Consider the following 15883-nt stretch of genomic DNA (forward strand, 5'->3'; position numbering starts at 1 on the left):
TATCCACGTGAATATCTTGGCAAACAGCTAACCCTGAGCGGACTCCGAAGCACGAACAGACGACGGGTCTAAAACAAGGTATAAGTTAAAATCCATTCAACCCCTAACTCTAAGATTACTAGACACCACATAGGACTAGTATCTCAAACACAACCAAACACAACCAAAGTAATCAAACATAACCAACGTATTATCATAACCAAAGTATACCATATAATAAGTTAGGCAAATTAAGCTTAGGTGAGTTCTTATCTTTAAAACAAAACCAAAGTCCTTTCATAGCTTAAATACTTTATTTAAAATAAAGAGATTTCCCAAAGTAGTGTGTTAGCCTCAACTGCAGTATAGCTCAACAACACATGTCGGAAGACCATGTCTAACCCGACCCATCCATAAACCAAAGTTTAAAACCAAAGTCTTAAATAAATCCTTAAATGAAACCAAAGTATTTTTAAATAAGAACTCATACCTAACTTAATACTACCACGAACACCAAAGTAACAATCAATTACCTTGCCAACACTTGACAAGTACACCCAAAGTATAGTTGTTGAAATCAACCTTCTTTAACATCACAAATAAATTTCCAGCTTTTAATTAATTACTCAAAACAGTTTTTAACTCAAATACTTAATCCATTTGTTATACTAAATCAATTAGGCAATTTACCCAAACCATTTAAAGTAACATTAGACATCTAACAACCTATGATTCATATTTACAAAATTTCCAGATTTTATATCATAAGAAAAACAGAATTTAAATTCATTTATAAACCAATTCTTTCATGCCATTAATCGAAACCACCAATCTCAAAGCCATCTAGAATAATCATCCAAGGTATAACAATCACAACACCATAGAATGAAATCTCAGATTATAAACAATCACAAAACAGAATATAATCACAAACCACCCAAAGTATCGATTTCAAATCGAGCCACAACAATCACAACACACAAATATAAGGGATTAATCCACTAACCTCTTGAGATAGATTAAGGACAACAATCAAAGGAAAACCCAGAGAATATAATTCCAAAATCAGCCTACAAACAAACCATACGATAGCTAAAGATCACACAACTCAATTATATGATAAAACACTAATTAAACCTTAAGGAAATGATTAGAATACTTACTAATGATCACCAATGGATTAGGAATAGCTAGGATATGAATTTCAGAGAGTATAGGCCGTTCTAGGGTTTTAGAAAACGAGAGAAATGAATTTAGGTCGCTTAAGGGGTCTATTTATAAAAAAAAATCAGCGAACTGAACAGTGCACGAGTCGCGCCCGCTACACTTCCATCGCGCCCGTGAAACATGAATCGCGCCCGTGATGAATGAATCATCGCGCCCGTGAAAAGCTACTGCCTCCGATGAAAAATTGAGATTTTGAAAATGAAATCGAAAACGTTCCAAACTCCAAGGTTACTTCTAATACACCTTAAAACACATTTTAAAAGGTTTGGAACATTCGAACCGCGAACCGAAGTGGTCGAACCACTCAAACGAACCCAAAGTACCGTTTAGGCCTAACGAAACTAGTCGGAAAAATACGGGATGTTACATTCTCCCCAACTTAAAAACAAAATCGTCCTCGATTTTAAAACAACGAAACTAAGCCCAAACTCAAGTAAACACACCAAAGTAACTCATATAAAACATGCCCAAGGTAAAACACAATCAATTTCCCAAAGTAGTAGCACAACTCAAAACGCAAAACAACCACAAACCCAACGTACCTCAAAGAAAAAGGAAAGGATAACGATCACGCATATCGGACTCCGTCTCCCAAGTGCATTCTTCGACCGAGTGATTTCGCCACAGAACCTTGACCATCGGAATCTCCTTGTTCCGCAACTTACGCACTTGCGTATCAACAATTTCGACAGGCTGTTCCTCATAAGACAGCTCTTGGTCAATCTCGACACTCTGTGGTACTATCACTTGCGAAGGATCCGAAACGCACTTCCGCAACATTGAGATATGGAATACCGGATGCACCAACGACATATCTGGCGGCAAAGCCAAACAATAAGCAACTGCTCCAACTCTCTCTATGATCTCATAAGGACCAACGAACCTCGGTGCCAACTTTCCCTTAACACCAAAACGCACAACGCCCTTCATAGGCGAAACTCGAAGAAACACAAAATCGCCAACTTGAAACTCGAAATCCTTCCGCTTAAGATCAGCATAACTTTTGTGCCGACTGAAAGCAGTCTCAAGCCTACGCTTGATCAAAGGTACCTTCTCAGAGGTAATCTGGATGATCTCAGCTCCAGAAAGTTTACGCTCGCCGACCTCTTCCCAACAAATAGGAGATCGACACTTGCGCCCATACAATGCCTCATATGGTGCCATCTCGATACTAGCGTGGTAACTGTTATTATAGGAAAACTCAATCAAAGGCAAATGAGTATCCCAGCTACCCTGAAAATCCAGAACACACATTCTGAGCATATCCTCCAAAGTCTGAATCGTCCTCTCAGACTGACCGTCAGTCTGAGGATGAAATGCAGTACTGAAATCCAACCTCGTGCCCAAAGATTCCTGCATCGCCTTCCAAAATCGAGAGGTGAAAACTGAACCTCTGTCCGAAACTATCGACACTGGTACACCATGGAGACTAACAATCCGATCGATGTACAATTGTGCCAACTTCGAAGCCTGATATGAAACCTTGATCGGTAAGAAGTGAGCTGACTTGGTCAAACGGTCAACTATCACCCAAATCGAATCATACCCCTGCCGGGTACGTGGTAAACCAACCACAAAATCCATAGCGATCCGCTCCCATTTCCACTCTGGAATAGGTAGCGGTTGCAGATATCCAAACGGTCTCTGATGTTCTAACTTTACTTGCTGGCAAGTCAAACACTTAGACACAAACTCTGCAACATCCTTTTTCATACCGCTCCACCAGTACGTACCTTTGAGATCATGATACATCTTGGTAGAACCCGGATGAACACTGTAAGCTGACTTGTGCGCTTCCTCCAGAATCTGGTCTCTCAAACCATCCGAATCTGGAACACACAGTCGAGGACCGTACCTGAGAATTCCATCCGCCAGAACAAACTCGGAATTTCCATTCAGATGGATCTCATCCAAAATCCGTTTCAATTGTGGATCCTCAGCTTGTGAAGCTTTGATCCTATCAATCAAAACTGGTTGCACTTGCAACTGTGCCAACAAACAACCTTTCTGCGAAACCTGAAATCGGTATCCCGAAGTTAACAGACTATGCCACTCACGAACCATGGGTCTCCGCCCAACCTCAGAAATATGGGCCAAACTGCCCGAAGATTTGCGACTCAAAGCATCGGCTACCACATTAGCCTTACCCGGATGGTACTGAATAGAACAATCGTAGTCTTTCAGTAACTCCAACCATCTCCGCTGCCTTAGATTCAACTCCCGCTGATCAAAGATGTACTTCAGACTCTTATGATCAGTAAAGATCTCGCAAGTCGCACCGTACAAATAATGCCTCCAAATTTTGAGAGCAAAAACCACAGCTGCCAACTCCAGATCATGAGTAGGATAATTCACCTCATGCTTCTTCAGCTGGCGAGAAGCATAGGCAATTACCTTACCATGTTGCATCAGAACACAACCCAAACCGATACGAGAAGCATCACAATACACGGTGAATCCCTCGATGCCAGATGGCAAAGCCAACACAGGAGCTGTAGTTAAAATCTCTTTGAGCTTCTCGAAGCTCGCCTCACACTTATCAGTCCACTCAAACTTAACACCTTTCTGTGTCAGTTTAGTCATCGGTGCAGATATTCTGGAGAAATCTTGCACGAACCGACGATAGTAGCCAGCTAACCCAAGAAAACTTCTGATCTCGGTAACTGATCTCGGCCTCTGCCAATCCATGACTGCCTCAATTTTCTTCGGATCAACCTTGATTCCATCCTTAGACACCACGTGTCCTAAGAAAGTAACATGATCCAGCCAGAATTCACACTTCGAGAACTTAGCATACAGTTGATGCTCACGCAAAGTCTGTAGTATTGTTCTCAAGTGAAAAGCATGCTCCTCCTCACTCCGAGAGTAAATCAATATGTCATCAATAAACACAATAACGAACTGATCCAGAAACGGCTTGAATACCCGGTTCATCATATCCATAAACGCTGCTGGTGCGTTAGTCAACCCAAAAGACATGACCAGAAATTCGAAATGCCCATAACGCGTTCTGAAAGCAGTCTTAGGCACATCGACGTCTCGAATCCGAAGTTGATGATATCCGGATCTCAAGTCAATCTTGGAAAAACATTTCGCCCCTTGCAATTGATCGAACAAATCATCAATGCGAGGAAGAGGGTATCTATTCTTGATAGTAACTTTGTTCAGCTGTCTGTAATCAATACACAACCGAAAAGACCCATCCTTCTTCTTGACAAACAACACCGGAGCACCCCACGGGGAAGTACTTGGTCTGATGAAACCACAATCCAGTAATTCCTGTAACTGCTTTTTCAACTCTTTCAGCTCAGCAGGAGCCATTCGATACGGAGGTATCGAAATAGGAGCTGTTCCAGGAGCAACATCGATACAGAACTCAATGTCTCGATCAGGTGGTAATCCAGGTAACTCCTCTGGAAACACATCAGTGAACTCATTCACTATCGGAACACTATGCACATCACCACAGCCTCCTTCTAAATCACGAACCACCGCTAAGAAAGCCTGGCAACCCTTGCCCATCATACGCTTGGCCTTGATCGCTGAAATTAGATTCTTAGGTGTTTCCGTCTTCTCCCCTTGGAAGGAAAAAGGCGTCTCACCAGGAATCCCGAACAATACCGACTTCCCTCGACAGTCGATAGAAGCAAAATGGCGTGAAAGCCAATCCATCCCCAAGATGACATCAAAAGATAACACATCGAGAACAATCAAATCAGCCCTAAGGTCCCTACCATGAATAATCACAGAACAAGAAGGATACACCACATCCACCACAACACAGTCAGACAAAGGCGTAGATACAGATAAGGGCTCTAACAACCTAGATGGTGTCACACCCAACTTAGCAGCAAAACTCGACGAAACAAAAGAATGGGTTGCCCCCGCATCAAATAAAACCAATGCATCTACAAATGAAATGGGAATAGTACCTTGCACCACTGCGTTTGATGCACGAGCATCCTGAGGAGTCAGAGCAAACACTCTAGCCTGACCCTGCCCTTGCTGCGGTGCCTGAGAAGAACTGTAACTACCCGAGCCTCTACCACCGTTTCCACGGCCACCAAAACCACGTCCTCCTGAACCACGGCCCCGCTGGCCACCAAACGAAGCGGCAGGTTGGGAATACCCTGCCGAAGGAGTAAAAGCAGTTCTCTGCTGCTGAAAAGACGGCTGAGCAACACTAGCCGACGACACTCGCTGCCCAGATGTCTGACACTCTCTCGCGAAATGGCCCGGTTGGCCACAAGCATAGCAGCTACCCGGTGCTACTGCACAAGCTCCAAAGTGCCTGCGCCTACAGTTCTGACAGAAAGGAACACTGGATGCTCCACTGCTACCCTGCCCAGAACTACGGCTACCACTGCTGTAACTAGTACCATGGGAATACGGTTGGTATCCCCTCCGCTCACCTCCTTTCTTACTCTTGAACTGAGAAGACTTGGAATGATAGCTGCTGCTACCACCCTGCTGCACACTACCCTGCGCAACACCGCTCGCGTTTTTGGTCTCAGACATTTTTCCAAAGTGCAGTAAACTAGTCTCCATTCGACGAGCACTGTCTACTACATCCGAAAACTCCTTGTTCGACTCAGTCAGAAGGCTAATAAAATCAGCGCCTAAACCCTTCACGTACCTGTCATTCACCCTTTGCTGTTCAGTCAGCAGTTCTGGGGCAAAACGACACAGCCTCACAAATTCAGTAGTGTACTCGTTCACCGACCTATCTCCCCTTTTCAAAACCAGCAATCTGTCTCTATGACCTTCGGTCACTGAAAAAGGTAAGTAAAAGTTCTTGAACCGAGTCACAAAATCCTCCCAAGAAATAGTAGCCATCTCAGCACGAATGGCACTACGAAACCAATCACTTGCAGAGCCCTTTAAGGACATCTCCACCAACATAACAGTCTGCCTATCCGAAGCCTGCAACCTCTGAGCATTTCGCTCAACTTCCTCCAGAAAGTCTAGGGCATCGCCATCGCCCGAAAACTCTGTCAACTTAAGCCTCGCATAAGCCAACACCAAATCCTTGTCAGTGGTCCCGCCACCACCAACTGCATTACCACCAGCCTGAGGTGCCTGTTGCTGAACAATCTGACCCAGCATAGCATACTGGTTCTGCATGGCAATCTGTCCTGCCTGCAGTTGCACCTGATTATTCTGAAGTGCAGTGATCCCAGCCAAAAACGTCGTGAAATCGAATGGATCGAGATGAATGCCTGCACCACCTCGTCCCCTACCTCTGCCTCCCCGACCTCTGCCAGCCTGACCTCTGCCGGCTAGGCCTCGGCCGGCCGGAACTCCGCCTGCACGACCCCCACCAACTTGAACCTCTGGTTCATGCTGGTCAATCTCAATCGACATAGCGTCATCAGCCTCAGCCTCAGCCTGAGCTGCAGCACGCCTACGAGTATTCATTCCTAAGAATGAAACAAACAATTCTCAAAACAAAGCCCTCAAGGCAACACCCAAAGTAAATTTAAATAGCTCAAACATCAAAATTGCAACCAAAGTAATAACAATAATATTCCAAAGTAAGCATAAACTTCAAAAGTAACATTAGTAACACGTAAGACCGACTCAACATCCCTAAGGGTGAAGGTAGAAAGTTTTGAAAACAAATGATGACGTTTCAAAAGACAAAACTTGAATCCTAATTTCCGCAGTAGACCCTAAGACATAACAGTAACACTTAACATGCCTTAAAGCAGTAAACACATAACATGCAAAAATTTGGCCTTAGTTCGAAACTAAAGCTCTGATACCAACTTTGTCACGACCCAATTTCATGGATCGCGACCGGCACTAGGGTATGGGTATGGTCGTACCAAAACCCGTAGCAAGCCTCGCGGAAAACCATATAATCAAAATAAACCTGCAAGAAAACCAATGCTCGGGGGCAACCGAGACTCCAACCTAAGTCTAACAACTTATATAACAATTCTATTACAACCAATTGATAATATTCCGAAACTAGAAACATGCCTCATAAGTCAATAATCCAATGTAACATGTCAACGTATAAATAACATAACAGTCGTACCACAACGACAAACCAAGTATAATAATAAAGACAACTAGCTCTACTGCGGTCTAAGAAGTGAAACAGTTGACTAGTCTAATAATATAAAAAGACCTCCGAGGAACCAAAAGATCGGAGATGACCAACGCTCTCAAAATCATAAACCTGGAAAAGTTTGGAAAGCAACGGGGTCAGATATACTGAGATGAGTTCATAATGTTATTTACATTTATTAAGATTAAAACCTTAAAACAAATCCTTTTATACTAATATATATATTTGATTATGGAAGACAGTATTGAAATGAAATCCCAAAGTAGGTGTGACGTATCATCACCAAATCCCAAAGTAGACGGGAACAAATCCTCGTCGATCCCAAAGTAGGCTAGACATTAGTCTGCCGATCCCAAAGTACTTACCGGTGCACACAGTCTCGATACAAGCCTATCGAGTAGCTCGTTTCAATCCAGATCCATAATCCTTAAAACAGTTCACAACATTTGATATACTAAAATAATTTACGGTACTTAATAAAGCGGTAAATAACACTATCAACTCACTGCTTGCGTATCCACGTGAATATCTTGGCAAACAGCTAACCCTGAGCGGACTCCGAAGCACGAACAGACGACGGGTCTAAAACAAGGTATAAGTTAAAATCCATTCAACCCCTAACTCTAAGATTACTAGACACCACATAGGACTAGTATCTCAAACACAACCAAACACAACCAAAGTAATCAAACATAACCAACGTATTATCATAACCAAAGTATACCATATAATAAGTTAGGCAAATTAAGCTTAGGTGAGTTTTTATCTTTAAAACAAAACCAAAGTCCTTTCATAGCTTAAATACTTTATTTAAAATAAAGAGATTTCCCAAAGTAGTGTGTTAGCCTCAACTGCAGTATAGCTCAACAACACATGTCGGAAGACCACGTCTAACCCGACCCATCCATAAACCAAAGTTTAAAACCAAAGTCTTAAATAAATCCTTAAATGAAACCAAAGTATTTTTAAATAAGAACTCATACCTAACTTAATACTACCACGAACACCAAAGTAACAATCAATTACCTTGCCAACACTTGACAAGTACACCCAAAGTATAGTTGTTGAAATCAACCTTCTTTAACATCACAAATAAATTTCCAGCTTTTAATTAATTACTCAAAACAGTTTTTAACTCAAATACTTAATCCATTTGTTATACTAAATCAATTAGGCAATTTACCCAAACCATTTAAAGTAACATTAGACATCTAACAACCTATGATTCATATTTACAAAACTTCCAGATTTTATATCATAAGAAAAACAGAATTTAAATTCATTTATAAACCAATTCTTTCATGCCATTAATCGAAACCACCAATCTCAAAGCCATCTAGAATAATCATCCAAGGTATAACAATCACAACACCATAGAATGAAATCTCAGATTATAAACAATCACAAAACAGAATATAATCACAAACCACCCAAAGTATCGATTTCAAATCGAGCCACAACAATCACAACACACAAATATAAGGGATTAATCCACTAACCTCTTGAGATAGATTAAGGACAACAATCAAAGGAAAACCCAGAGAATATAATTCCAAAATCAGCCTACAAACAAACCATACGATAGCTAAAGATCACACAACTCAATTATATGATAAAACACTAATTAAACCTTAAGGAAATGATTAGAATACTTACTAATGATCACCAATGGATTAGGAATAGCTAGGATATGAATTTCAGAGAGTATAGGCCGTTCTAGGGTTTTAGAAAACGAGAGAAATGAATTTAGGTCGCTTAAGGGGTCTATTTATAAAAAAAAATCAGCGAACTGAACAGTGCACGAGTCGCGCCCGCTACACTTCCATCGCGCCCGTGAAACATGAATCGCGCCCGTGATGAATGAATCATCGCGCCCGTGAAAAGCTACTGCCTCCGATGAAAAATTGAGATTTTGAAAATGAAATCGAAAACGTTCCAAACTCCAAGGTTACTTCTAATACACCTTAAAACACATTTTAAAAGGTTTGGAACATTCGAACCGCGAACCGAAGTGGTCGAACCACTCAAACGAACCCAAAGTACCGTTTAGGCCTAACGAAACTAGTCGGAAAAATACGGGATGTTACAAAGCCAAACCTTTACAAACGTTCGAAACAAATCCAAACGTTTCCCCTTTTTAGAGATTTAAGCCAAACGTTTACAAACGTTCCGAAACAAATCCAAACGTTTCCCCTTTTTAGCTATTTAAGCCAAACGTATACAAACGTTACAAAACTAAACCAAGCGTTTCCTGTTTTTAGCGATTTAAGCCAAACGTTTAAAAACGTTACGAAACGAAACCAAACGTTTTAATCGTTACAAAACAAATCCCAGCGTTTCCCTTTTTAGCAATTTAAAGCAAACGTTTACAAACGTTGCGAAACAAATCTAAACGTTCCACCTTTTTAACGATTTCAGCCAAACGTATACAAACGTTGCGATACAAATCCAAACGTTTCCCTTTTTTAGCGATTTAAGCTAAACGTTTACAAAGTTACAAAACAAATCCAAACATTTTACCTTTTTAGCGATCTAAGCCAAACATTTACTAACGCTACAAAACAAATCCAAACTTTTCACCTTTTTAGCGATTTAAGCCAAACGTTTACAAACATTAAGAAACAAATCCAAACGTTTCCCCTTTTAACGATTTAAGCCAAACGTTTACACACATTACAATACAAAACCAAACGTTTAAAACGTTATGAAACAAAACCAAGTGTTTCACCTTTTTAGCAATTTAAGCTAAACGTTTACAAACGTTACGAAACAAATCAAAACCTTTCCCCTTTTTAGCGATTTAAGCCGAACTTTTACAAACGTTTCGAAACAAATCCAAGCGTTTCACCTTTTTAGCAATTTATGCCAAACGTTTACAAACGATACGAAACAAATCCAAGCGTTTCAACTTTTTTGGAATTTAAGCCAAATGTTTACAAACGTTATGAAACAAATCAAAACGTTTCCCCTTTTTAGCGATTTGAACCAAACGTTTACAACCGTTACAAAACAAAAGAAAACATTTACAAACGTTTACAAAACAAAACCAAACGTTTCACCTTTTAGCGATTTAGGCCAAACGTTTACAAACGTTACGAAAAAAATTCAAACGTTTCCCCATTTTAGTGATTTAATCCAAATGTTTAAAACGTTACAAAACAAATCCCAATGTTTCTCCTTTTTAATGATTTATGCCAAATGTTTAAAACGTTACGAAACAAATCCAAATGTTTCACCTTTTTATCGATTGAAGCCAAAATTTTATCAACGTTACGAAACAAATCCAAACGTTTCACATTTTTACCGATTTAAGCCAAACGTTTACAAACGTTACAAAACAAAACCAAGCGTTTTGACCTTTTTAGCAATTTAAGCCAAACGTTTACAAACATTTCGAAAAAAATCCAAGCGCTTAACCTTTTTAGCAATTTAAGCCAAACGTTTACAAACGTAACAAAACAAATCCAAATGTTCACCTTTTTAGCGATTTAAGCTAAACGTATACAAACGGTACGAAACAAATCCAAACGTTTCACCTTTTTCCCGATTTAAACCAAACGTTTACAAACGTTACGAAACAAATCCAAATGTTTCCCCATTTTTAGCAATTTAAGGCAAACGTTTACAAACGATACGAAACAAATCCAAGCGTTTAACCTTTTTAGTAATTTAAGCCAAACGTTTACAAACTTTACGAAACAAATCCAAACGTTTCACCTTTTTAGAAATTTAAACCAAACATTTACGAAAGTTACGAAAGAAATCCAAACGTTTCACCTTTTTGGCGATTTAAGCCAAACATTTACAAACATTAAGAAACAAATCCAAATGTTTTACGCTTTAGCGATTTAAGCCAAACGTATACAAAAGTTACAAAACAAATCCAAGCGTTTCACCTTTTTAGCAATTTAAGCCAAACGTGTACAAACGTTGAAAAACAAATCCAAACATTTCGCCTCCTAGCAATTTATGTCAAACGTTTACAAACGTTACCAAAAAAAACCAAACTTTTAAGACGTTACGAAAAAAAATAAACGTTTCTCAGTGTTAGCGATTTAAGCCTAATGTTTCCAAACATTGCGAAACAAAACAAAGCGTTTCACCTTTTTAGCAAATTAAGCCAAATGTTTACAAACATTACGAAACAAATCGAAACGTTTCACCGTTTTAGCAATTTGGACCAAACATTTACAACCATTATGAAACAAATCCAAGCGGTAAATCTTTTTAGCAGCAAAACCTTTACAAACGTTACGAAAGAAATCTAAACGTTTCTCCTTTTTAGTGATTTAAGCCAAACGTTTACATACGTTGCAAAATAAAACCAAACGTTTCCCCTTTTTATCGAATTAAGTTAAACATTTACAAACATTACAAAACAAACCAAACATTTCACCTTTTTAGCGATTTAAGCCAAATGTTTACAAACGTTACGAAATAAAACCAAACGTTTCACCTTTTTCGTGATTTAAGCCAAACGTTTACAAACATTACGAAAAAAAATCAAACTTTTTAAATGTTACAAAACAAGTCCCAAAGTTTCACTTTTTTAGCAATTTAGGCCAAACGTTTACAAACGTTCGAAACAAATCAAAACGTTTCACGTTTTAAGCGATTTAAGCCAAACGTTTACAAATGTTACGAAACAAATCCAAACATTTCACCTTTTTAGCGATTTAAGCCAAATGTTTACAAACGTTACGAAACAAATCCAAACGTTTCAACTTTATAGCGATTTAAGCCAAACATTTACAAACGTTGCGAAACAAATCCAAGTGTTTCACCTTTTTAGCGATTTAATTCAAACATTTACAAACTTTACGAAACAAATCTAAACATTTCACCTTTTTAGCGATTTAAGCCAAACGTTTACAAAGGTTACGAAAAAAATCCAAACGTTTCACCTTTTAGCGGTTTAAGCCAAACGTTTACAAACGTTACGAAACAAAACCAAACGTTTAAAACGTTACGAGACAAAACCAAACGTTTACCTATATAAGCGATTTAAGCCAAACGTTTACAAACATTACAAAACAAAACCAAGCGTTTTACCCTTTTAGCAATTTAATCCAAACGTTTACAACCGTTACGAAACAAATCCAAGAGTTTCATCTTTTTAGCAATTTAAGCCAAACATTTACAAATGTTACAAAACAAATCCAAACGTTTCACCTTTTTAGCGATTTAAGCCAAACGTTTACAAACGTTGTGAAACAAATCCAAACATTTCACCTTTTTAGAGATTTAAGCCAAACGTTTACAAACGTTAAGATACAAATCCAAATGTTTCCCCTTTTTAGCGATTTAAGCCAAACCTTTACAAACGTTACAAAACAAATCCAAACGTTTCACTTTTTTACCGATTTAAGCCAAACGTTTACCAACGTTACAAAACTAAACTAAACGTTTCCCCTTTTTAGCAATTTAAGCCAAACTTTTACAAACGTTACAAAACAAAACCAAACGTTTTAAACGTTAAAAAAAATCCAAGCGTTTCCCTTTTTTAGAAATTTAAGCCAAACGTTTACAAACGTTGCGAAACAAATCCAAATGGTTCACCTTTTTAGAGATTTAAGCCAAACGTTTACAAACGTTACGAAACAAATCCAAACGTTTCCCCTTTTTAGCGATTTAAGCCAAACGTTTACAAACGTTATAAAACAAATCCAAACGTTTTACTTTTTTACCGATTTAAGCCAAACGTTAACAAACGTTACAAAACTAAACCAAACGTTTCCCCTTTTTAGCGATTTAAGCCAAACGTTTACAGACGTTACGAAACAAAACCAAACGTTTTAAACGTTACAAAACAAATCCCAGCATTTCCCTTTTTTAGCAATTTAAGCCAAACGTTTACATACGTTGCGAAACAAATCCAAACGTTTCACCTTTTTAGCGATTTAAGCCAAACGTATACAAACGTTGCGAAACAAATCCAAATTTTTCCTCTTTTTAGCGATTTAAGCCAAACGTTTACAAATGTTACAAAACAAGTCCAAACATTTCATCTTTTTAGCGATTTAAGCCAGACATTTACAACGTTACGAAACAAATCCAAAGTTTTCACCTTTATAGCGATGTAAGCCAAACGTTTGCAAACATTAAGAAACAAATCCAAACGTTTCCCCTTTTAATGATTTAAGCCAGACGTTTACAATTGTTACGATACAAAACCAAACGTTTCAAACGTTACTAAACAAAACCAAGCGTTTCACCTTTTTAGCAATTTAAGCCAAACGTTTACAAAGGTTACGAAACAAATCCAAACATTTAACCTTTTTAGCGATTTAAGCCGAACGTTTACAAACGTTACGAAACAAATCAAAACCTTTCCCCTTTTTAGCGATTTAAGCCGAACGTTTACAAACGTTTCGAAACAAATCCAAGCTTTTCCCCTTTTTAGCAATTTATGCTAAACGTTTACAAACGTTACGAGACAAATCCAAGGGTTTCAACTTTTTTGCAATTTAAGCCAAACGTTATGAAATAAATCAAAACGTTTTCCCTTTTTAGCGATTTGACCAAAACGTTTACAATCGTTACAAAACAAAACCAAACGTTTCACCTTTTTAGCGATTTTAGCCAAATGTTTAAAAACGTTATGAAAAAATTCAAATGTTTCCCCATTTTAGTGATTTAATGCAAACGTTTAAAACGTTACGAAAAAAATCCCAATGTTTATCCTTTTTAGCGATTGAAGCCAAATGTTTAAAACGTTACGAAACAAATCCAAATGTTTCACCTCTTTAGCGATTGAAGCCAAAAGTTTATAAACGTTACGAAACAAATCCAAATGTTTCACATTTTTACCGATTTAAGCCAAACGCTTACAAACGTTACAAAACAAAACCAAGCGTTTAACCTTTTTAGCAATTTAAGCAAAACGTTTACAAACGTTTCGAAACAAATCCAAGCGTTTAACCTTTTTAGCAATTTAAGCAAAACGTTTACAAAGGTTACAAAACAAATCCAAATGTACACCTCTTTAACGATTTAAGCCAAACGTATACAAACTCTATGAAACAAATCCAAACGTTTCACCTTTTTCCCGATTTAAACCAAACGTTTACAAACGTTACGAAACAAATCCAAATGTTTCCCCATTTTTAGCAATTTAATGAAAACGTTTACAAACAATACGAAACAAATCCAAGCGTTTAGCCTTTTTAGTAATTTAAGCCAAACGTTTACAAACTTTACGAAACAAATCCAAACGTTTCACCTTTTTGGCGATTTAAGCCAAACATTAAGAAACAAATCCAAAAGTTTCACCTTTTAGCGATTTAAGCCAAACGTTTACAAACGTTACAAAACAAATCCAAGCGTTTCACCTTTTTAGCAATTTAAGCCAAACGTTTAAAAACGTTATGAAACAAATCAAAACGTTTACCCTTTTTAGCGATTTAAACCGAACGTTTATAAACGTTAAGAAACAAATCCAAATGTTTCACATTTTTAGCGATTTAAGCCACACGTTTACAAACGTTACGAAAAAAATCCAAGCGTTTCACTGTTTTAGCAATTTAAGCCAAACATTTACAAACGTTAAGAAACAAATCCACACGTTACCCCTTTTAGCGATTTAAGCTAAACGCTTACAAACATTACGAAACAAAACCAAATGTATAAAACGTTACGAAACAAATCCGAACATTTCACCTTTTTAGATATTGAAGCCAAATGTGTACAAACTTTACGAAACAAATCGAAACGTCTCACCTTTTTAGCGATAGAAGCCAAACATTTTCATAGTTACGAAACAAAACCAAATGTTTCACCTTTTTAACAATTTAAGGCAAACGTTTAGAAACGTTACGAAACAAATCCAAATGTTTCACCTTTTATCGATTTAAGCCGAACAATTACAATCGTTACAAAATAAATCGAAACGTTTCACCTTTTTAACGATTTAAACCGAACGTTTACAAACATTTCGAAACAAATCCAAGTGTTTCCCCTTTTTAGTAATTTAAGCCAAACGTTTACAAACGTTACGAAACAAATCCAAGCGTTTCACCTTTTTAGCAATGTAAGCCAAACGTTTACAAACGTTATGCAACAAATCAAAACGTTTCACCTTTTTAGCGATTTGAGCCAAACGTTTACAACCGTTACAAAACAAAACCAATCGTTTTAGCAATCTAAGCCAAATGTTTACAAACATTACGAAAGAAATCCAAACGTTTCCCCATTTTAGAAATCTAAGGCAAACATTTACAAACGTTACGAAACAATCCAAACGTTTCACCTTTTTGGCAATTTAAGCCAAACGTTTAAAAACGTTATGAAACAAATCAAAACGTTTACCCTTTTTAGCGATTTAAACCGAACGTTTATAAACGTTAAGAAACAAATCCAAATGTTTCACATTTTTAGCGATTTAAGCCACACGTTTACAAACGTTACGAAAAAAATCCAAGCGTTTCACTGTTTTAGCAATTTAAGCCAAACATTTACAAACGTTAAGAAACAAATCCACACGTTACCCCTTTTAGCGATTTAAGCTAAACGCTTACAAACATTACGAAACAAAACCAAATGTATAAAACGTTACGAAACAAATCCGAACATTTCACCTTTTTAGATATTGAAGCCAAATGT

At 37.9% G+C, this 15883-nt stretch overlaps 1 protein-coding gene across 1 annotated transcript in view; it reads right to left on the minus strand.

Annotated features, from left to right (window-relative positions):
- Nucleotides 1-1749: 1749 nt before the first annotated feature.
- The window catches only part of LOC126687680 (uncharacterized), an 86170-nt gene continuing 72036 nt past the window's right edge, over nt 1750-15883 (minus strand). Inside the window, exons 5-6 of the mRNA XM_050382236.1 lie at nt 5389-6549; nt 1750-5100 (exon numbers count right to left, since the gene is read on the minus strand). Coding sequence (XP_050238193.1) covers nt 1750-5100; nt 5389-6549 — 4512 coding nt within the window. The remainder of the gene's footprint in view (nt 5101-5388; nt 6550-15883) is intronic.

This window comes from Mercurialis annua, linkage group LG6 (genome assembly GCF_937616625.2).
Source record: "Mercurialis annua linkage group LG6, ddMerAnnu1.2, whole genome shotgun sequence".
In the NCBI taxonomy this organism is placed as follows: domain Eukaryota; kingdom Viridiplantae; phylum Streptophyta; class Magnoliopsida; order Malpighiales; family Euphorbiaceae; genus Mercurialis; species Mercurialis annua.